This window comes from Hippopotamus amphibius, chromosome 14, assembly GCF_030028045.1.
Source record: "Hippopotamus amphibius kiboko isolate mHipAmp2 chromosome 14, mHipAmp2.hap2, whole genome shotgun sequence".
Taxonomy (NCBI): Eukaryota; Metazoa; Chordata; class Mammalia; order Artiodactyla; family Hippopotamidae; genus Hippopotamus; species Hippopotamus amphibius.
The window spans coordinates 32,732,471-32,756,990 of NC_080199.1; the positions used below are offsets into that span (position 1 = coordinate 32,732,471).

Genomic DNA, 24,520 nt, shown 5'->3' on the forward strand with positions numbered 1-24,520 from the left:
ACTCTCATTATAATAAGAAGTTTTATATTTTCTCTTGTTAATTATTTTTAGTCTGTTGGCAGTCTTGGCTGTATTGTATAGAATTCACTCTATTTCCTGGTCCCATAAATATCTGATCATTACCAACTACATAGAAGAAATTATGCCAAAGATAATAAAGAATAAGTAAGATCAATGAGCTTGCCCTTTAGGAATGTATGTAACAAAATTCCCATATGGGTGGAGAAATACACAGGTTATCAAACTCTGGAAATTATAAAAATGTAGAGATGGATACAGGTACACACGCAATTCAAGAAGTTATGTTGCACTTGTTTAGCATTTGTTATGATGCTTTATGTACATAATGAGTACAGGAAAGAGTTATCCTCAGGTTTCTAGCTTTGAGTACTAACAGGAGGTGTACCCTGCCTTTACCAGAGTGGCTCGTCACAGGACTTACCGTTTCTCCCCCTTGCGTTGTTTCTTTGGCCAGTCAGTAGGGAGGAATCCAGATAAGTTGAAATGTTGAAGTGGCATGAGTGAGGAGAGGGAAGACTTTGTCTTCTCTCTTCTGCCCTTTTCAGCCAGCCAAGTCTTAAAAAGCCATGTTTTCTGTCAGTCCTGAGGCCTGATTCCGAATGAAGGAATTATAGTGCTTCCCAGGTTGCTGACAAGCTTTCTGTCTCATTTGGGCATTTCGTGAGAAGACTTAGAGGCCAGAATTGAGTTAAGAGGTGCCTTTAGATCTCCCTAGCAGCAAGATACAGGACCGATTAGTAACAAGAGCCTAGAGGTGAGTAGTCTTATAGTGATTCTTAGGAAGATGTGAGATACTGAGAACCAGAATTGGAGTGGTCATAGTGGAAAGGAGGGGATAGAGAAGCAAGTGATGTAAAGGTAGAAGTGTTCTCAATTATTTACTGATTGGAAGTCAGTATACAAGAGACTTAGTTACCAAAGAGCAAGCTCTGGTTTGGACCTAGTTTTAAATTGGTGTTTTATTTTCTGTGATCTTTACATGTTTTATTTTTAAGTGAAGTAAATTTGCATTAACAAAATAAGGTAAAAACTGGCAGTATGAAATTTGTTTCTGGATACATTTACTAAATTAGAAATGCATTCTCTAAATTAGAGATAACAGTAGAAGTAGGTTTTGACAGTGTAACTAGAGTCATTTCCATGGGGTCTTAACAGAACTCCGAAGTGTGGTATCTGAATAGTTGAACCTTGCCTTTGTCACATGTGGTGGCAGTGGGACAGATGATCTCACATGCTGTGCCGGGGCCTTGATCAATTTCCCCCCTTATCCTAAAACAGAGATTAAAAGATGAAGGGCAATCTCCTCCTATATTTGAGTAAAACAGCTGGAAGGTGGAGAGTTTGTTCCATTATCCTGACTTCTGGCTGCTTTGTGTCCTTTGTGTTTTTCAGTAGTGTACCTGCATTTTACAGCTATCACAGACATTGCAGATTCAGTGTTAGCTTACTTTGACTTTCCTTCCGCCTGCAGTCTGCTTCCTTTTGTATTCTTAACAATAACTTCTCCTGAGTAATTAGAAACTTAACATCTGTAAAGAGCAGATAAATGTTAATAGCAATTTTATTTCCTATTTCAAAATTTACAAAACTAACACATGAATCTGGGTTGTTATTTTTTAAAAAGCAAAGCACGAATACAAACAGGAAAAATGATGTGGTCCTTCCAAATCTTTTTTTCCCCTGTGCCAAATCCCACTAACCTTCTCTATGGGTCACAAATATTAAGTTTGGTTTATATTGTTTGATACCTTTTAAAAAACAGATGATTAAACTTGGTGTACCCCCAAAAAAATAATAAATAAAAAAAATAAAATAAAAATAAAAAATAAAATGCATGTATTCTTTTTTAATATAAATATGAATACAATTAACAGATTGATAGATTAAATTAAAAGGCAATAATACAGTAATATTAATGCTACTAATTATTGCAGCTATTTTCATAGAATTCATTCTGTGAGAAGTATTATTTTTGTGTTTTTAAAAGTAATTTAAAATTTTTTAATTATGGTAAAAAACATAAAACTTACCATCTTGAGCATTTTTAAGTGTACAATTCAGTAGCGCTAAATATAGTTACATTGTTGAACAGTAGATCTCCAGAACGTTTTCATTTTTTAAAACCTAAACTTATGCAAAGAATAATTCATTTCTCCCTCCCTCCTGCTCCTGGCAACCATGGTCTACTCTGTTCCTACGCATTTGCCTACTTTAGATATATAAGTGAAAGCATACATTGTTTGTCATTTTGTGACTAGCTAATTTCACTTAGCATAATGTCTTCAAGGTTCATCCGCATTGTAGCCCATGACAGGATGGATGTCTTTTTTTTTTAAAGCTGAATGGTATTTCATTGTCTGTTTCTACCACATTTTCTTTATCCCTTCATCCATAGAAGGACATTTGGGTTGCTTCTGCCTTTTGATTATTGTGGATAATGCTGCTATGATCATGGGTGTACAGATATCTCTTCAAGATCCTGCTTTCAGTTCTTTTGGATATGTACGCAAAGTGGGATTGCTGGATTTAAGCGCTTTTATATTTAGTAAATTTGGATCATCAAGTGCCATTGATTGAGAAGACCAAGATTTAAATAATATATTATCAATATTTTGATACAAGCATATGAAAAATCATAAAGAAAAGCAAGAAAATAATGAACTTCTAAAATTCAAGATAATTGTTACGTTTGAAAAGAAAAGGAAAGGAATTGAGTAGGGAGGGAGACAGAGTACTTTAATGATAATTGTAATGTTCTTTTTACTAGTGTACATTGTATCATTATTCTTCATACCTTTGTTATTTTGAAAACATTTTGTTACTGTTCTTTTGTGTATACTCAGTAGTTGATAAAGACAACTTTTCCAAAAAGAATTTATAGAATAAAATAGATAGAGAAGTGGAGACTGCTTTTTGAGAATTTTGTTATGAAGAAGATAAAAGGACTGAAATAATGGCAAGAGGGTATTGTGGGTTCCTCATGGTTTTTATGATGCTTTACTGTTTATTAGTAAGATTCAGCATCTACATACATTCTATTCGTGCTTTCTTCATAAGAACAGCATCCCATGGCCTTTGCCCACCTTTGGTATTGGATTGATAATCTCTTATTTGCTTGCGGGAGCTCCTCTGCATTATAGATATTGTTGTTTTGTGTCATATGTTTGTTTCATGTATTTTCTTTTGACTTGCCTTTTGTCTTTACACCTTTTTTATGGAGTTTTTGCTGTACAAAATCTTTATATATGTATATATATATATTTTTTTTTAAGGACTCGTATTGAGATTTAATTGATATACAATAAACTGCATATATTTAAAATGTACAATTTGATATTTTTTTTCTTATTAGTAATGCATATATGGCAATCCCAGTCTCCCAGTTCATCCCCCCCCGCCCCTGTTTTTCTCCCTTTGGTGTCCATATGTTCTGTACATGTGTCTCTATCCCTGCATTGCAAAGCAGTTGATCTATACTGTTTTTCTAGATTCTGCGTATATGCGTTAATATATGATATTTGTTTTTCTCTTTCTGACTTACTTTACTCTGTATGACAGTCTCTAGGTCCAAACATGTCTCTACAAATGACCCAGTTTCGTTCCTTTTTATGGCTGAGTAATATTCCATTGTATATATGTACCACATCTTCTTTATCCATTCGTCTGTCATTGGACATTTAGGTTGCTTCCATGTCCTGGCTGTTGTAAATAGTGCTGCAGTGAACATTGGGGTGCACGTGTCTTTTTGAATTATGGTGTTCTCTGGGTATATGCCCAGTAGTGGGATTGCTGGGTCATATGGTAGTTCTATTTTTAGTGTTTTAAGGAACCTCCATGCTGTTCCCCATAGTGGCTGTGTCAATTTACATTCCCACCAACATTGCAAGAGGGTTCCCCTTTCTCCACACCCTCTCCAGCATTTACTGTTTGTAGATTTCCAGATGATGCCCATTCTAACCGGTGTGAGGAGATACCTCATTGTACTTTTGATTTGCATTTCTCTACTAATTAGTGATGTTGAGCAGCTTTTCATGTGTTTGTTGGCCATCCATATGTGTTCCTTGGAGAAATGCCTATTTAGGTCTTCTGCCCATTTTTTGATTGGGTTGTTTTTTTTTTGATATTGAGCTGGATGAACTGTTTATATATTTTGGAGATTAAACCTTTGTCTGTTGATTTGTTGGCAAATATTTTCTCCCATTCTGCGGGTTGTCTTGTTGTCTTGTTTATAGTTTCCTTTGCTGTGCAAAAGCTTTTAAGTTTCATCAGGTCCCACTTATTTATTTTTGTTTTTATTTCCATTACTCTGGGGGGTGGGTCAAAAAAAAAGTCTTGCTGTGATTCTCCCTTTGAGTGTTCTCCCTATGTTTTCCTCTAGGAGTTTTATAGTGTCTGGCCTTACATTAGGTCTTTAATCCATTTTGAGTTTGTTTTTGTGTATGGTGTTAGGGAGTGTTCTAATTTCATTCTTTTGCATGTAGCTGTCCAGTTTTCCCAGCACCACTTATTGAAGAGGCTGCCTTTTCTCCATTGTATATCCTTGCCTCCTTTGTCATAGATTAGTTGGCCATAGTTTATCTCTGGGCTTTCTATCCTGCTGCATTGATCTATATTTCTGTTTCTGTGTCAGTACCATATTGTCTTGATTATTGTAGCTTAATTGTCAAAAGCTTAATATTTGTAAGTACACATTAGACTTTAAGCATATTCTTGCTCTATTATTCATGAAATAATGTGATCTATATTACTGTTTTGTTCAAATTATTTCATTTATAGTAACATAAATCATTTTATTTATATTTTTAGCTCAGATATGGAAAGTAATGAGCTACATTTTATCCTGTTTAAACTGGGTGTAGTATTCTCTTTGTATCAGCAATTATACTTGCAAGTTTTTTTTAAATGAAAATGTATGTTGAGGTGCTATAATTACTGTCTTTCTTGAAAGGTTTCGACCAAACAGTAGAGAACTGTGGTGTTACAATGCAGTGGTTGCTGATGCCCGACTTCCCTCTGCAGCAGACATGCAGTCCCGATGTAGTATTCTAAGTCCTGAACTTGCCTTACCAACGGGATCAAGGGCTCTCACCACCCGGTCTCACGCAGCTTTGCACATTCTAGGTAGAGTTGGTATTTGATGATCAGCTAATTTTCATTAATGTGTGCTGACGATTTTTAAGAGTATTTAAAATTGTATATCATTCTGTCATGTTTGTTAAACAGTAATATGCTGGGTGCAAAATAAGTTAAATCCTCTAACTTGAAGAGGTTTATCCTACAGAAAACAGTACATCAGACTTATACCAATACCGTGAAAGATTCATATATGCCCAAATATAAAGCAGTCCTGAATATAATTTTCCTAATAGGTAGATCTCTTAAAATGTTTTTGCTTAACTTGAATCTATAAACTTTAGTGATATAGGTTAAATATTCAAATGTGTAATTATAATATTTAATTTTTATACTTTATTTTAAAATAAATTCTATAAAGTATTATACGAATTTTATAGTTACCACTTCTATTTCTTCTTACATAACAATTTTCCACAGCACATCAATTTCACTTCTGTTTAATTAATTTGAGATATAGTACTTTTACAACATCTGGTAACCATTGTAAACATCCAAAACTAGCATTGATTAAGGTTATCTCAGGCTCCTGTGCCTTCCTGAGATAGTACTTTGAGAATCAATGTAAAGTGATTCAGAGAGTTTGATAAAAGGAAGAACCTTGTAAGTGATTCCAGCTTTTCAGAGAGACAGTTTTGTGTGAAACATTGTCATGTAGCTTATGTTTAAATATGATAATTACCCAGGCAAAGGATGATTTTTATTGGTTGCAAGTACTTTCCATGAAATGTTAAAGCTTGGAATAAATTTGTTGAGCACATTCAGAGTTTATTGTCTTAATTTATCCCCTCCAGCATCTCATATTATGACTACTAGGGGAAATTTTAATTTCAAGGAGTTGAATTTTTATTTGTTTGCTTTTAGGTTGTCTTGACACCTTGGCAACTATGCAAGACTTAAAAATGGGTGTTGCGAGTACAGAGGAGGAAACTCAAGCAGTAATGAAGGTTTATTCCAAAGAAGATTATAGTGTAGTAAACAGGTTTGAAAGTATGTACATTTATGTTTAAGGAATATTGTCTTATAAATGAGATATATGGATATTTTAAAACCTAAATTATCATTTGCATCCTTTAGGTCATGGAGGGGGCTGGGGTTACTCTGCTCACTCAGTAGAAGCTATACGTTTTAGTGCCGACACAGATATTTTACTTGGTGGTCTCGGTCTGTTTGGAGGTAGAGGAGAATATACTGCTAAAATTAAGGTAAGCAATTCATTCACAGTGTTGCCCTTTGTGCTTGAATACAGCGATTTTGGCTTAGTTTATTATTTTATAGAATGCCTCCTTTTGTAAAGGATCTGAGGAAACGTTGCTAGGATCAAATACAGTAATGCTAAATCAGTAACTCATGAAAAAATCAAAAGTCAAGTAAAGGGGAGTAAAGTAAATAGAAAATGATTTTTTCAATAATTTTAGATTGAAAAACGCTTTAACAGTTAATCTCTATCCTTTGTGTACCTTTCTGTGTGCCTACTTTCTTGTAGTCGTTTTAATGACAAGTTGCAGGGGTATTTTGATGTAGCACTTTCACTGCCAAATAGTGTGTAAACAGACATCATCCCCACAGGTGTGGGGACCAGGGATGAAGTGAGTAAGGGGATGGGTTCCATCTGGTAGTGAGTCAGAAAACAATCAAAAGTCATAAGTTTACTGCACTTTTCATCTCAGCAAGGGCCAACAGTTATGCTAAGCAAAGGATATGCTCAGTCTTTGAAAATTCACTAATAGCTTGAATGTTCTGTTGTCACATTATCTGATTTTGCTCTTAAAGTGAAAGAGAAAACTATAGTTTATGCCTTAATTTCAATAGCAGTCTTCATAAAAAAATTCTCAGTTAATGCTACTGTAGTCTCAGTCCTTATCTTCCTTAACCAGTCAACAGAATTTAATCCAGCCGAGCTCTTCTTTGATACAGTTTCTTCACATGGCTCCCAGGACACCACACTTCATTTTCCTGCCTCTCACTGGCTGCTCTTCTTAGTCTCCTGCTGGTTACTCATCATCTTCCTGATCTCTGAATGTTGGAGTGCCAGAACTCAGTCTTGGACATCTTTTTAAAGTCTGCTACCCCCACAGTGATCCAGCCTTATGGCTTTAAGTATTTTTCCTATCACTTTCACACGTAATAGACCTCCAAAGTCTCATATACAACTGCCTACTCTGCATCTCCATGTGGATAGCTAACAGATATTTGGGATGTAACATACTCAAAACTAGGCTTCTGACCATCTCTCTAAACCTGCTGTTCTCTTGTCCTTCCCCATCCCAGTTAACTGTGTCGGAATAGAGTTAACTTCATTCTTCCAGTTGCTCAGGCCAGAAATCTTGGAGTCGTCCTTGACTTCCCTCTTTCTTTCACACCCCACATCCCCTCTTGCAGCAAATATTGTTGTCTGCGCTTCGAAAATAAATCCAGGATCTAACCACTTCTAGAAACTTCCCCTGGTACCGAGTTGGTCCAGACCACAGCCACTTGGATCATTACAGTAGCCTCCCAATTTGTATCTGCTTCTCTCCTTGCTCCCTTCCGTCTCTTCTCAATGTAGCAGAGTGATTCTCTTAGAATGCACCCCAGGGTATGCCACTCCTCTGTTCAGATTCCTGCAGGGTCTTCTTATGTTAGAATAAACACCACAGGCTTTACAGGGGCCTGAAAAACACCATCAGAAGTGACTTCCATTACCACTCTGACCTTGTGTTATACTGGTTGCTTCACTCTAATCTGGCCACACTGGCTGGCCCTTGTTCCTCAGACATGCCAGGCATCGTCAGAGCTCAGGACCTTCCTCCTTGCTACTCCCTCTGACTGCAGGTCTTCACTCTAATACCCGCATGGCTCACCTTCTCTTTACCTTAAGATCTCAACTCTGTGGGTAGCCTGTTTAAAACTGTAAATCCTCCCCCTTACCACAGACTCACTTCCAGTAGCTCCCATTTTTTGTTGTGTTTTTATTTGTTTGCATTGTTCACCTCTGTATGCCTGGTTCCTGGCTCCTTGCCTGGCACACAGGATGTGTCCAAAATTATGTGTTGAACCTAAAGAGGGGATCCAGGTTAGGGACAAATCATTGAGGACCTTTATGTCATGCTACAAAGCCAGGGAAGAGAAGCCACTGAAGACTTTTAGATTAAGGAAGCATTCTAATTAGATACTCATTTTACAAAGACGACTATGGGTTATTAAAGAAAAGCAAAACTCCTTAACTTTGTGGAATTTGGGTTTGGAGCAAGGAGAGAATGTAGAGAAGAATTAATTAATTCGTATTGAACTCTTCCAGCTAGTAACACTGGTAACACTGGTTGCATTGACAAACTTTGGTGCCAGCAATAGAATAGATACAGTGCTGGTAGAGAGATAAGGAAAAAAGGATTATCCCAGCTTTTTAAATGTGAGTGAGTAGGTAAATGATAGTGCCATTATTCAGAACAGGGAAGGCAGGGGGAGAGAGAGATGCGTCACTTTACAACTAGTGAGATTGAGCTGCCTGGGGGAAATCCCAGGCATAGACTAGGATCTGAGGTGGAGACAGATTTTTAAATTATTAGAATATAGTTGAAAAATGGAGACATCTAACAGAGTGATTGTCCAGTAAGTTTTAATGTCCCTGTCTCTTCCTTCTTAGTGTTTTACTCACCTTTCTTGTAGTTCACATACTGTAATTATCCAGAGAAATAAGGGTTTTAAAAATGTTAGTCCATTTTTTTTTTTTTTAACATGGTCAGAAAAGCCTTTAATGCAGTATACATAAGTGATCCTAGAAGACCAGGAGTGCTTCTGAAAATTTCACTGCAGTCTATAATTACACTTTTCCTTATTTCAGTCATATTTCACAAAATATATGTCATCTCTTTGTCCTGTTGGTTGACTGTATGACAAGAATGGAAACAATCTGTTTTTTTTTTTTTTTTTTGCTTTGGTATTATATCTTTTTTTTTGGGGGGGGGTACACCAAGTTCAATCATCTGTTTTTATATACATATCCCCGTATTCCCTCCCTTCCTTGGCTCCCCCCCCTCGAGTTCTTTTTTTAAAAGATCCTTTCCTCATAATTCTTGTTTATTTTCACTTAATTTCATAAGTTTTGCTATTTGATATCTTCTCTTTTATTCTTTGCCTGTACTCTGAGGTCCTTCCCCTTTATTATAACCATTTTCCGCCTCCCTCTTTATATCTCCTTTTCCAGTGCCATTTGAGCTATTTTTTATGTGTTTTCTTAAGGATCCTTACCTTCTGTTACTCCTCAGCTAATATTTTTCTAGCCTTTTTTTTTTTTTCTGGGTATTGTTCTAAGTGTTCCACAAGTATTGTCTTATTTAATTCTCACAATTACAATGAAATAGGCACTGCTAGGAAACTGGGTCCTAGGATCTCACAGCTAGATATGTGTTGAAGCAAAATTCTACTACATTTGGAAGCTCTCACCCCCTTCAGATGTTTACATCTGGTACAGAATGTTTTCTGGAGCATTTGATATAAGTAAATGAATATATAAAATAAGAAAAACAGAGGTTAATATAGACCATAAGATATTGTATATGTTTCTTAATTTAGCTATATAGAGTCATGTATTTTACTGAATCACATTTTTTTGAAAGCAAGTCCTCTTTTACCTTCTGTAGTGCCCAGCTTATATTGGAGACATGAGATTATAAACATATTATTCAGCAGATTTACATGACCGAGTGACTGAGCACAGTGTGTTTTTCTCCTTCCCCCAGCTGTTTGAGTTAGGTCCTGATGGAGGTGATCACGAAACTGATGGAGACCTTCTTGCAGAGACTGATGTGTTGGCTTATGACTGTGCTGCTAGGTAAAGATTCCTTGAGTGTTTAGTGTAATCCTTGCATACTTAATGTGGGGTATTTTTTACAGATGAATAATGGAACTTAAGAAGAAAATTTTAAGTAATCTGTGATCAGATGCTTAAGAAACTAAATTATGTACTAGGTAACGTTAAGTGTTGCTTTTAACAGTGCTACGTTGCAACTAATAGTATCCTTCATATTTGTATTTCACAAGATAAGTTGACTGTTTCTACATTGAAGATGGAAATATGCATATATTTTGCACATATTGATATGCATTGCTTAGAGAACACAAATATTCTAGCATTCTAGTGATGCAGTACTATTGTTTACTACCGATAGCATTCTATATACTGTCGAATAGTCATAGTGAGCCATATTTCAGATCACCTGTATACTCTGACACCGTGCCTACAGTTTTTGCTTGATTGTGACACACGTGGAGAGGTGGCCAGCTTTGTTGAAACCTCTTAGGAGGTAACCAGAATCAGGATGTTTATTTATGAAGGTTCGTTAAATAATAGACTTAGATTTTATCAGTCTTCTCTGTGTAATCCCAAGAATTATCTCAACAGTGTGTTATGACAAGTTAGTGATTTGAATCAGGGAATATTATGATGAGAAAAAGAAATAAATTGAGCTTCATGAAATGGTAGTATACTGTCTTTCCGAGTGATAACTAAGTTAAGAAAACCTCCTGTGGCGTTCATAAGCTTTTTGCTGATGAAAATGTCTCTTTTCTGAAAATAGTAATAAGGCGTTGAGCTTGCTTTTAACAGATAGATACTTTTGAGAACAAAATAGTAAACCTAAAGAAAATTTTGACTGTTTCTTCACTATAGGTATTCACCAATATTAGGAGATGCTTTTTCGGTAACTTCTTAATGCTATACTCAAAGATTAGGGAAATTTCAGGAAAGTTAATTAATTTTTAAGGAAACTTTAAGATGCCATTGTCATCATTTTTTTTGAGCATATGATATGAGTCAAAAATACAGTGTATGATTTTATGTATAGAGAGTCATCTGGATTTTCTTTATTTGCCTACTAACGAAGCCTAGATTCCTAAGTCTAGCATTAAAGGGCTTCCATAATCTTTCACAGCATCTTTTTAAATTTTCTACCTACTGCTCTTCTATATCTGTCTTAATGCTTTAACCTAACTGGACACCTTGCCACTTCCAGACCCTGTTTTGTACTTTCAGACCTCTGCAGATCTGTTCATGACAGTCTTCCCCTTCCTCATACCCTTTATTCTTCTCTGTATCCCAGCTACAACCAATATTCATTCCTTCTACTCTATTACTTAGGACTTTGTAACTTGGATATATCTTTATCAGATGCCCTTATTTGTGTACACGTTTTTTCTCTCCTAATTTAGTAAACTTTTTGTGTAGTTACTGTGTGACAGGCTCAGTTCCAAACACTTTTTCTAAACTCAATTCCCAGAACAATCCTATGAGCTAGATGTTATTTTTATCCCTATTTTCAGATGACAAAACTGAGTCACAAAGAGGATATAGTAACTTGCTCAAGGTCACCCAGCTAGCGAGTTACAAAGCCAGACCTTGAACTCAGGTCATCTGACTCCAGAGCTCTCAAAACACTTTAGTTGAATAAATGAACTTTAAAATTCAAAGTTTTCCAACAAAGCTGGAGTGTTTTTTTTAACAACAGTTAAAAAAAATTGTCTTCTTTTAGTATGAAAGCTTTATAACATTTAAGCAAGTTTTAGAACTCAGATGAAGGGGAAGAAATGTAATGCCATCACCGTAACACAAGAAACTATTATTTGTGTTCTTGTCCAGACTTTTTAAAATAGAGGAAGTAGGGGGTTTTTAATGTTATTTGACAAGAATCTTATAATACAGTATATTTCATGTTTTCTTTATAAAGGATTTTAAAAAATAAATGTATGTAACAGAGAAGTGCAAAGGCATTGTCTTTGACACATTAATTTTCTTCCTAGAGAAAAGTATGCAATGATGTTTGATGAGCCAGTCCTCTTGCAAGCTGGCTGGTGGTATGTAGCCTGGGCTCGAGTGTCAGGACCCAGCAGTGACTGTGGATCTCACGGACAGGCTTCTATTACCACAGATGATGGGTAAGCAGAATGTTTAAGTATTTCTTAAGCAACTCTCATTTTTGTTAGTGGAATATCGTTTTGAAAGCTCAGAGGCCTTTTAGTAGGGTAAAAAATCTTTGTAGATCTAGAGCATAATATGACCTGCTAAAAATTGAATTCATATAATCTCATGAAAAATTAAGATAAGACAGAATGAGGACATAATAGAACTGCTATTCTTTGCTCGTCAGTTGGCATTTGTATGCATTTCTGGATGTTACATTGCTTAAAAGCTTATTAGCAAAATTAGAAATTATATAGAGAAAAATGATAAAGATAGTGAGTTTGGAAACCATAAAAAAGAAATATATACATGCTATAAAATTAGACAGTGCTTATGAAAACACTTTATAAATTGCAAACCCTTAACGATGTGAGATAGTGTAGTTTTAATAAAATGTAAAGGGAAATTTACTGTTTAAATTTCAAGTATAGATTACTTCCCAGTTTATAAAGTACTTTCATATGTATTATCTTGTTTGATGCCCTCAGTAACTTTGTGAAGCAGTTACTAGCCCTGTTTTTTTACTCTGGAATAGAGAGACAAAAGGTGAAACAATTCGCTTCAAATCATCCATCTACTGTGTGTCAGACCAAATTTGGACCTGGAGTTTCTTGACTCTAAGTCCAGCCTTCTTTATACTCTGTACTCTGATTCATGTGAAAGGACCATCATTTATAAGAGAATTCAGTTTATTCTTTATTGTTCTTGAGCATAAACTGTTTGAAATGGATAGAAGTTATGAAATAGTGTATATTTCATATGGTTTCATTCAGCTCATAACAAAGCTGACCAAAAAAAGAGCAGACTAATTTATGAGATGACTAATTTAACTTGTTCCTGAATGTTCAAGTAGAATGCTGAAGAGAAATTAAGTCTACTGTTGTAACAAATCCTTTTCAGTTTACTCTAAAATTGTATGGTAGAACTGGGGAGACTGCTTTGATCCTGACTGTATGATTCCCATACACAGTTCATTCAGACTTGGAATATCATAGCATTTTGAAGCTAAAGTTTATATTGTATCTATTTAAGTAAATTTTAAACTGTAAGTTGAAATATTTTGTTAAAAGCTTATTGTTCTGGTTAAAGTTAAGCTTTAACCAGGAGGGAAGGAGCAGAAAAGCTACTCCTCTAGAAGATCCCAGTCAGGTTCAATTCTTTCATTTAACGCATTAAAGCCATTCAGAGCTAGAATTAGAATCAGAACAATGTTTTTTTTACTTTATTTTTGTCCTTAAAGAATGAATCTCTTTCAGTAACATAAGATTTGAAAACATGATTAGATTTTTCAAATCCTTTCATATGAATTTTGAATCATGTTGGTTTTGGTTACATTGTTATTTTTTCTCTTCTTAGGGTTGTTTTCCAATTTAAGAGTTCAAAGAAATCAAATAATGGTACAGATGTTAACGCTGGTCAGATACCTCAATTGCTATACAGGTATTTAGCATATTTATAATTAACATGGTCTATCCTTTTAATATAATGAGCTGGGAGCACTATAAAATATATGGCATATAATACGGGAGAAATTCTTTGAAGCATTCAGCACATTATAATAAGCCTTTAGAAATAGAGCTATGCTTAACAAAAAACATTTATGTTTTGTATATATTTAAACATTTTTTTACCTCAAGTTTAAATAAAATATCTCTAAGGACTCAGATTCTGTATTATGCCTATTAAGAATATTTTAATAACTTATTTTTTAAATCTCTTGGGTTTTCTTAACAATTTCAGAATGTTTTAAACTAATAAAATTAGTCTTAGACAATGAAATCTGAGTGTTAGATGGGGATTTTAGATGTAGGCCTGGTTGATTTGTTCTACAATTGTATGTTTCTTGTTCACCTTGTGATGGAATGAATTGGAAAATCCCTTACTGCTCAAAAATTCCACCTTTAATTAAAATATCAGACAATAACTTGCTCACATGATAATCCTGTTATATTTTAACATTATTTAAGAGTTTTAATTACTTCATGGGAATTGAGACATTTATGGGAGCAATGCCTATGTGTGTGTCCATCTATCTCGAGGTGATTACTGCCTTAATTTTTAGATCAAAGAATTTAAATAGATGTAAACCCTCACTAAAAAATGACATTCTTACTTTAAGTAGTAAAAATCAAAAATCAAAGGAAATACCTTTAGAACAGTAATTCCATATCTTTTCTAGTGATCTCTTTAAGAACCTGGACGATATAACCTCACTTTTTGCAGGAGGAGATTTTTGTTTGTTTTTATGCAATCTGTTATAGTCAGTATTTATAATATGTAGCATTTTGAACAAAACAAGTTGCTTGAACTAATCCTGGGTACAGTGGTTGAGTACCTTTTTAATAGTAGCATTTAATAGTAACATTACTAGAGAACATAGGTTATATATGTTGTCTAGTTAGAGTTTCTACTTCCCAGGCTTACGAAGGTGGCATTTAGAAGATGAACTGCTCACGTGCTAAAAATTTTGCTTAGCATTGAAAAATGTTTATAAAAAGCCCCATATTGGGATTTTACCTAACAAAGATACTTAAATGTTTAATTTATTTTGCTATTGCAAAAATGTATATTTGAGAAGAAAAATGTCATTGGACTTTCCGACATAAACTTATGTGTGCATGCTACCTTCAGACTTCCAACGAGTGATGGCAGTGCTTCAAAAGGCAAACAGCAAACTAGTGAGCCTGTACATATTTTGAAGAGATCTTTTGCAAGAACTGTCTCAGTGGTAAGCCATTTTTTAAAATTTCAGTTTTCTGTCCAGTGCTCAGTTTCATTTTGATGTTTAGCACTTTGCTACTTTTCTAAGAGTTTATCTCAGCATAGCTTTATAATTCAGATTTGTTTGTATTAGCTTTGACATCTCAGGCCAAAGAATGTGGACTTCAAATAATGGGAAAATAGAGATGTTGACTGATTTTAACATAGCTTGCTGTTTCTGAAATAAATGTTGGATTTTCTTATAAATTGTATGTGAATACATATGCTGAAGGAGTTAGAAAGTGAAGGAAAAGTTGAGTGATGTTAACCAAGAAGTGTTACTTGAATGCTAAAGAACTAAGTAGAGGAGTCATATATTTAACTAGGGACTTTGTTGAACTACTTGGCCATCCCCATTGTACATTTAAAGACCTGGTGCCATTGAGGTTACCAGTGTAGAATGGAAAGCCAATAAGATGTAATTGAAATACCATGGTGTTTCAGCTCAGGAAGTTTAGGTTAAATTCTTATTCTTTCATTTGTTAGTTGAGGATTCTTATGCAGATTACCTCAACTACATCATAGCATCATTGTGAATTTCTAATTAATTAAGGGATAAAAAATTCCTTTAATTTGTAAGGCACTACATGAATGTGATTTATTAATGTAGCTGGTAGTCTATTGTATTAGTAAAATGCATAGGGAGAATGCTTTTTTTTTTTTTTTTCCTTTCTTAGTTTTTTTAAAACCACAAAATTAATACACGTCCCTGGTGGGAATAGGGTAGACTAGAGTTAAAACTGTACTAAAATTACATTAAAGTTCTTTTACCATCATGCTTTTATTACCATATATAACTACTATTTACATTTTGATGTATATTCTTCCAGACTATTTTTTGTATATAACAAATCTATTTACTATATGCTATACAGTCTTCTTGTTTGTTTTGATCATGCTTAAAGTTCTGCATCTTTTTAAAAATTTCTTTTTTTGAAAGGAGGTAGTAAAATACTCTCTATTCAAAATGAGATGATTTTTCTTTTTCTTTTATTTATTTTTTTAATTTTATTTTTTTATTGAAATATAATTGATTTACAATGTGTTAGTTTCAGGTATATAGCAAAGTGATTCAGTTTATGTATATGTAAATATATATACATATACATACATACACACTCTTTTTCAGATTCTTTTCCCTTATAGGTTATTACCAAATATTGAGTATAGTTCCCTGTACTATACAGTAGGTCCCTGTTAGTTATCTATTTTATATGTACTAGTGTGTATATGTTAATCCCAAACTCCTAATTTATCCCTCCCCCCTTTCCCCTTTGGTAACCGTAAGTTTGTTTTCTATGTCTGTGGGTATATTTCTGTTTTGTATATAAGTTCATTTGCTTTTTTTTTTTTTTTAAGATTCTATATATAAGCCATATCATATGATATTTGTCTATTTGTCCTTCTCTGGCTTACTTCACTTAGTATGGTTATCTCTAGGTGCATCCGTGTTGCTGCAAATGGCATTATTTCATTCTTTTTTATGGCTGAGTAACATCTCATCATACACACACTCACACATACATACACACACATCCATTCAGCTGTCGATGGACATTTAGGTTGCTTCTTTCTCTTGGCTATTGTAAATAGTGCTGCTGTGAACATTGGGGTGCATGTGTCCTTTCAGATTATGGTTTTCTTTGGATGTATGCCCAGGAGTAGGATAATAAAAATTTCATCAAACACACTACAGATATATTCCATATTAGTACATTTGGCTCTGAATTTTTTTAATGTTTGCTTAGTATTCCATAGAATTTTGTACTCTAATTTACCCAATCTTTTCCTGTCAAAGGACTCTTTGTTTCTCATTTTTTACTATAAGAGTTGTCCCTTGGTATTTGAGGGGGGATTGGTTGCAGAACCCCCCACAGATACCAAAATTCCTAGATGTTCAAGTCCCTTATATAAAATGGCATAGTGTTTGCATATAACCTACACACATCCTCTTGTGTAGCTACAGATGATTGTGCTACTAATCATCTGTAGCTGCTTATAATACCTAATGCAATGTAAATGCTGCATAAATAGGTGCTGGTATACCACACTTTCAAGTTTTGCTTTTTGGAACCTTTCAGAATTGTTTCTTTTGTGAATATTGTCGACCCCTGTTTGGTTGAATCTGTAGATGCAAAACCTGTGAATACAGAGGATCAACTGTATATCCATATCTGTACATGTGTGTATTTGAGTACTTCTGTGAATATTTCTACTGGAAGTGGGCTAACTTAAGCTTTGATATATCATGTCAAATTCACCTTCCAGAAGAGGGTGTGCTTTGAATAAAAGACTCTAGGAGCTTTGACTTCTTGGTACCTTGCATCCTTTTAGTATTAAGATCAGTTTAGTATCTTTAGATCCAAAAAATAATCTTTGCCTCTGTTATCTTTTTCAGTCATCTCTTTTTTCTGTACATAGTAATTCTTTTATATATATGTCTAAGTTGTTTTGTGGTCATTAGGTAATTGTAATCTTTGTATAAGAAACTTATTCATTCATTTATTTAAAAAGTTAAACTACAAAGCTTTATTCTTGGTATGCCACACCAGAAGACTGAGATTTGGTGGAGATGAGGGAATAAGTGCTTTACATTGAGATTCATCTAGTATCTGTCGTCATGTAAGATGGTAGAACCTGCAGGCCCACTAGAATGCCAAGGGATGCTCACTACCCTACACCCACAGTCTAGAATTTTTAAAGAAAGATCCAAATAAGTGTGTTTTCGTATTTTCTAGTCAATTTTAATCCTCTATTAACTTATCAAGATTTGGCTATAGTTTGTATTGTGAAATTTAATATGTAGACATAAAATAAGTTATTTGTTATTGTCACTGATATCTAATATTGAAATACTTTATTATATTAAAAAGTTATTAAAGTGCTTAAAATATTTTTCGTTTATATACATAATACTACATTGACAATATTAAGTTTAATTTTTCTTTCAAGTAAACAAGTTTATAAGTGTTTATAAGTGTTTTTCTTTTTTTCTTTATTTTTATGATAAACTAGATAGCCTGATAGCAAGGAAGCTTAAAAATGTATTTTTAAATAGGTAAATATTGAAGAATGTTGTTTTTATAGAAGCCTAATAACTGTGCCTTTCTGTCAAGCTTCAAAGATACTCCAAATGGTGATGTAATGAATGAACTAATGGAATGCCTATTGTTTGGGCTACCAAAACTCAGTAAAAACTTCAAGATAAACTTTTCAAGTTGAATGTCATCTTTCCATTTCATTTGAACTAATTGTTATCTATTTTTTCATATTCTGGATTAGGAATGTTTTGAGTCATTATTGAGTATTCTTCACTGGAGCTGGACCACCTTAGTTTTAGGAGTTGAAGAACTTAGAGGATTAAAAGGATTCCAGTTTACAGCTACACTTCTAGATTTAGAGAGACTGCGCTTTGTGGGTACCTGTTGTCTGAGATTATTGCGTGTCTATACCTGTGAAATTTACCCAGTGTCAGGTATGATGCATTTTTTAAATAACTTTAGGAAGAAAATGTTTTGAGACATTGAGAAGGTTTATTTAGGGATTACCAAGAGTTTGACATCCCCAGCTGCCTTTATTTAACCTGCTCCTGCATAGAGGGAAAAAAATTGGCTTGCTGTGATGCTTATATATTTACTTATAAAGGCTAATAGGTTACATGTCATTCTGATAACAAAAAGTCATGTTAGACTAAAGTTAAAAACCCTAATAAACTGTTATTTTAAACAGATTCTGTCAAATAGAAATATTTTGAATGACTGATTTGAACTTAAACGCTGAAACCAGTATTTTTTTTTTTCCTATTTAGATTTTAAAAAGAATTTTGGACCACATGTAATCCCTATATTGTTTCATTTCTAGGTTATGAATACTTACGATTTTTAGCCATATAGGAAATTACTTGAATTATATTGAGTGTTTTCATATATATTTATTATTCTATTTAATTAGCAATCTGCTTTATTCTCTTAAAGCTACAGGAAAAGCTGTTGTAGAAGAAACTAGCAAATTAGCAGAATGCATTGGAAAAACGAGAACTTTGTTAAGAAAAATTTTGTCAGAAGGAGTTGATCACTGCATGGTGAAGTTGGATAATGATCCCCAGGGATATCTCAGTCAACCCTTGAGTCTCCTAGAAGCTGTCCTTCAGGAGTGTCATAATACCTTTACTGCCTGTTTTCATTCTTTCTACCCAACTCCTGCCTTACAGTGGGCTTGCCTTTGTGATCTACTGAATTGTTTGGATCAGGTAATTTAAGTTTGTAAAATGTTAGTTAAAAATATGATACATTACTTAATACTCTTCAAGAAAATATATTTCAGTTATACTCTCTAACTTGTATAAAAGGTAAATTGGGAAATCAGTTTGGTGTATGTGACTTTAATCAAAGGTAAAAAATTTTTTTTTTCTGTTTCTTTATAATTTCTTAGTTATAAAATTGGCAGGCACATTGTACAGCTGCCGGGTTGCTCTTCGAATCTATGAGTGAGAGCAAGGGTGCTCATGGTAGCCCCTGCCACTCCCACATCTCCAGAACAGTTGGGAGAGAGAGCTGTGACTGAATTTGCATGCTAACGTCATTCATTTATTCATGAGGAGACTGCAACCCTCTTATAGTATATGCACCAAATCACTTTCAGAACACCTGAGTAAAATACTGATAGAACTAAAGGGAGAAGTAGACAAATTCACATTGATAGTTGGTGACTATCAGTGATAATAGAATGTAGAACTCTGTCAGTAATTAGTAGAACAACTAGACAAAGAAAGTCATTTGGGATACAGAAGATTTGAAAAACACTATCCACCACTTTGACCAAATTGACATTTATAGAACAGAATGTGCAAGTTCAGTATACATATTGTTTTTAAGTATACATATCATGTCGACAAAAGTAGATTATATGCTAGGCCATAAAATAAGTCTTAGTAAATTTCACAGGATTAAAATCTTAAAGTGTTTTCAAACCACAGTAGAATTAAATTCAAAATTTAAATGCAAAATATATCAAAGAAAACACCACATATTTGAAAAACAGACAGTGCTTCTGAGTAACCAGTGAATCGAAAAATTCCAAAGGAAATTGGAAATTTTTCACACTGAAAATAAAAATATAACATATCAAAATTTGTGAGAAGTAGCCAGTGTGTTGCTTAGAGAAAAATTTATGCTTTTAAGTACCTATACTAGCAAAGAAGAAAAGTTTAAGATCAGTGATCTAAATTTCTACCTTAAGAAGCCAGAAAGAACAACAAATCAAAGCCAGTGTAAGAAGAAAGTAATAGAGATAAAGGAAGGAAATAAAGATAAAAGTCAAAATCAATGAAATAGAAAATAGAGAAGAAAGTCAAAAATTGATTCTTTTAAAATAAAACAAGATTTTAAGACTCCTAGGAAGTCTGACTGAGAGAGAAGAGAGAAAGAAAAAACACAAAATATCATTATCAGGAATGAAATACGAAATATCACTATAGATCCAACACACATTAAACTATTACAAGGAAATATTATGAACAACTTTATGCCAATAAAGTATAACTTTAGATAAAGTCGACAAATTTCTTGAAAAATACAACTTAACCAAAACTGGCACAGCAAGAAATAAAATAATCTGAATGTTCTTATATCCATTAGAAAAATTGAATTCATTATTAAAACCTTTACCACAAAGAAAACTCCAGACCCAGATATTATCATTGGTGAATTCTGCTAAACATAAAAGAAAGAAATGATATCAATGTCTTAGAGACTTTTTCAGAAAATATAGGAGGCAACACTTCCAAACTGATTTGTCAAGTTAGCCTTATCCTGATACCAAAACCTGACAAAGATAGTAAAAGAAAAAATATTATAGACAAAGTATTACTCAGAAAGATGGATGCAAAAGTTCTAAACAATATTATCAGATTGAATCCAGCAATATAAAATACGTATTATACCAAGTGAAATTTATTTAGAAATGCAAGGTTAGTTTTACATTTAAAAATTAATGTAATTGGAACTTCTCTGGTGGCGCAGTGGTTAAGAATCCGCCTGCCAATGCAGGGGATATGGGTTCGAGCCCTGGTCCAGGAAGATCCCACGTGCCACGGAGCAACTAAGCCCATGTACCACAACTACTGAGCCTGCGCTCTGGAGCCTGCGAGCCACAACTGTTGAGCCCATGTGCCACAACTACTGAAGCCCACACACGTAGAGCCCATGCTCTGCAACAAGAGAAGCCACTGCAATGAGAAGCCTGCACACCACAGCGAAGAGTATCCCCTACTCGCTGCAACTAGAGAAAGCCCACACAGCAATGAAGACCCAACACAGCCAATAAATAAAATAAAAAAATAAAAAATTAATGTAATTGATATTTAAATTGCTATTACAACCATATTAACTGAATGGAGAGGGAAAACTGTATGATCCTCTCAATAGATACAGAAGAAGTATATGACAAAATTAGCACTTACTCAGTGATGAAAACTCAGCAACTTAGGATTTAAGGACACTTTCTCAATCTACTAAAAGATATCTACAAAAAAAATCTACAGCTGCTGTCATATTAATGGTGAAATATTGATTGCTCCCCTAAGTTTGGGAACAAAGTACAAGGTATCTGTTCTCACAACTTCTATTTAACATTGTACTGGAAGTTCTAGCACCAGCAACTCCTCCCCACCCCCCACCCAACCAAAAAATTCCCTGTCAGAGGCAGGGTACCCTAGTGGAGTAGAAAGGTTATTCTAGTAATGACATCTGGGTAGGCAACTTTGGTTTAATTTTATTATTTTTTTGAACTATTTACATGTTGAATTTATTTTTCCTGGCATTAAAAAAAAATTTGTTATTTCATTGTTGTGAGCACACCTAACATGAGATCTATCCTCCTAACACATTTTGCATTATAATACAATATTGTTTACTACAGATATAATATTGTAGAGTACATCCCTAGCACTTATTCATCTTTCATAAATGAAATATTTTACCTCTTGAACATCAATTCCCCATTGCCCCTCCCTTCAGCCCCTGGCAACCAGCATTCTGTTCTCTGCTTCTGTGAGTTTGACTATTTTAGATTCCTCATGTAAATGGAATCGTGCAGCCTTTGTCTTTCTGTGACTGGCTTACTTCACTTATTAGCATAATGTCCTCTCCACGTTCATCCATGTAGCAGGGTAGTGTATTTTACCACTCAGTTTGCTGAGGCAGGATTATTGCCTGGGCTAGTGCACAACTTAATTACTCTTTCACTCTCTTAACCTGCCCAGTCTGATGTGGCTGTTTCTTCCTTTGCTACTGAAAGACTAGTTTGTTTGTTTAACAAACATTGGCTTTACATATAAAGTGGAACGTTGCTTTACTTTTAGCCTGACTTTGTAACACAAATATTTGATGAACTAAGTGTACACAGTTTTTGTGAATTAGGATATCCTGTGTTGATAAGTTTTTAATACTTTGTTATAAAATCCTACCAGGTGTGGTACTAAATTTTCTGAATAAACTTATGTGTAATGTGTTTACATAATTTTGTGACCTTAGTGAAATGCTGTTGTAGACTTACAGTAGCACAGAATTACAATTTAAATCATTTGCTATCTGAGGAAAATAGTTTTCATGCTTATTGCTGAAAATGACTTTAATGTATACTAATTGGGACCTATTTGATGTCATTTTTGGAAATTGTGCTAGAGACAACTGTGATTCTAAGGATATATAAATACATAAATAGTACAGGCAACTGATTTTTCTCAACCATATTTAGTAATTTTCCAGTTTCATTGGGTAGTAATTTAAACAATTGTGTTTAAAAGTGTTGATATAACATTATCCTATAACAAGACAAAGTGACTGAGTGCTAGAAAATTTTGGTGTGATTTAAAAGGTTGTTTGGCTTCCTAGGTGGCGCAGTGGTTAAGAATCCGCCTGCCAATGCAGAGGTCACGGGTTCAATCCCAGCTCCAGGAAGATCTCACATGCCGCGGAGCAACTAAGCCCGTGTGCCAAAAAAAAAAATAATAATAATAATAAAATAAAAGGTTGTTTAACTTTTATATATCCAAAAACTTGGATTATACTGATGTGGTATTTCTTTGGTGGGGTGCATATTTTTGTTTTTAAAAGGACATCCAAGAGGCAAACTTTAAGACATCAAGTAGCCGACTCCTTGCAGCTGTGATGTCAGCTCTGTGTCACACTTCTGTTAAGCTGACTTCTATCTTCCCTATTGCATATGATGGAGAAGTACTGCTACGATCAATTGTTAAACAAGTTAGCACAGAGAATGACTCAACACTGGTTCACCGTTTTCCCCTTTTGGTAACGCATATGGAAAAACTCAGCCAGGTAGGTCTTTTTTTGAATACCTTTTATATGGAAGCAGTAAAACTGTAAACGGAGACATACTTGGCTTGGTGCTTATTCTTCTGTATCGGTAGGTATATTTATCAGATTATTATGAGTTTTATAAGAAGAGTTAAAATTAAGAAAAAATTTTTCTCATGTTTATCTGTAAATGAGCAATCTTTTTCTCTAAATTTTTTATTTCAGATGTTCCCTACCCTATGAAAAACTTGATAGAGTTATGAGATAAATTCCTGTTTATTTGTTTTTTACTGAACCACTTAAAAATTGTAGCTACTGTAAGCAAGCTTTTATATTCTAACATAGTATTTTAGATTGCCAAGATAGAATTTTAGGGAAATAAATTTTTAAAACATTTTTTTCTATAATATTTTGGTATGTTAAAATAAGTATTTTAAAACAATAGTCATAGGAAACATTGTTTAGTAACTGCTTCTGGTTTATTAGAAAGCATTGTGGAGAAAATTATTTTATATAAATATATATACATTATTGTACAGTAGCAATTTTCTGTTGACTGAAGCAACAGAAAAAATATGAGAAAAATTTCAACGATGTATAGAAACAAAACAGGACAATAGTTGGAATGGGAAGAAAATCTGCAGTTAATATAATACCTTTGTAGGATCCCAGTAGAAATAATAAAAATAAATAAAAGAGAGACTTTAGAGAGTAAGCCAGCACAGGAAATTTTTCAGCCTTACTAGTAATTAAATGTGGATGAAAGTTTTATCACGGTATCGATATATTTGTAAAAACTTAGGAAAAATATTTTTTTTCTCTCATACAGTCCTGTGCTGGTGAAACTATAACGAAACCTACTAAACTTATAGACGGTTCCTGGTGTTATGTAGTGTAAATGATCCTTTTCTTTCAATCTTTTAGCAAGTATTATCATGTATCTACTGTTTACTAAGCATTTATTAGGTATTGTTTGAGATAGGAGTTAAAAGATAAATACAGCTCTTGAATTGGGGGTCCATAAACTGGAAAGTATTTTTGAAAGATAAGTTGTTAATTCAGTATTACATGTGACATTTGCAAAGGAGGTTATCTGAGGAAGTAATTGGAAGACTAAAGCTGTATATGTATTTTATTAAAAGGAAAAATGAAAAACTTAATTAGAGCCTTAAATGTTCATCATTAAATGAAATAGTTGAATTTGGATATATCACCTTGATAGAATATGGTTCTATCAGACATTAAAAATAACTGTATTTACATTTAATATCAAGGCAGATGTTTTTAAGTTTTTAAAATAAAAAATCAGAAACCAAGGTATATATACACACTGTGATGACAAACTATGTAAAAT

General features: G+C 33.9%; 1 protein-coding gene across 8 annotated transcripts in view; it reads left to right on the forward strand.

Moving 5' to 3' along the window:
- The window catches only part of MYCBP2 (MYC binding protein 2), a 267,817-nt gene that overhangs the window by 117,332 nt on the left and 125,965 nt on the right, over positions 1-24,520 (forward strand). For all 8 annotated transcript variants that reach the window (XM_057707054.1, XM_057707050.1, XM_057707051.1 and 5 more), the window contains 10 exons: positions 4,970-5,142; positions 6,019-6,144; positions 6,232-6,359; positions 9,876-9,967; positions 11,932-12,066; positions 13,448-13,531; positions 14,723-14,819; positions 18,134-18,326; positions 18,826-19,100; positions 22,966-23,187. In XM_057707054.1, coding sequence (XP_057563037.1) covers positions 4,970-5,142; positions 6,019-6,144; positions 6,232-6,359; positions 9,876-9,967; positions 11,932-12,066; positions 13,448-13,531; positions 14,723-14,819; positions 18,134-18,326; positions 18,826-19,100; positions 22,966-23,187 — 1,525 coding nt within the window. The remainder of the gene's footprint in view (positions 1-4,969; positions 5,143-6,018; positions 6,145-6,231; positions 6,360-9,875; positions 9,968-11,931; positions 12,067-13,447; positions 13,532-14,722; positions 14,820-18,133; positions 18,327-18,825; positions 19,101-22,965; positions 23,188-24,520) is intronic.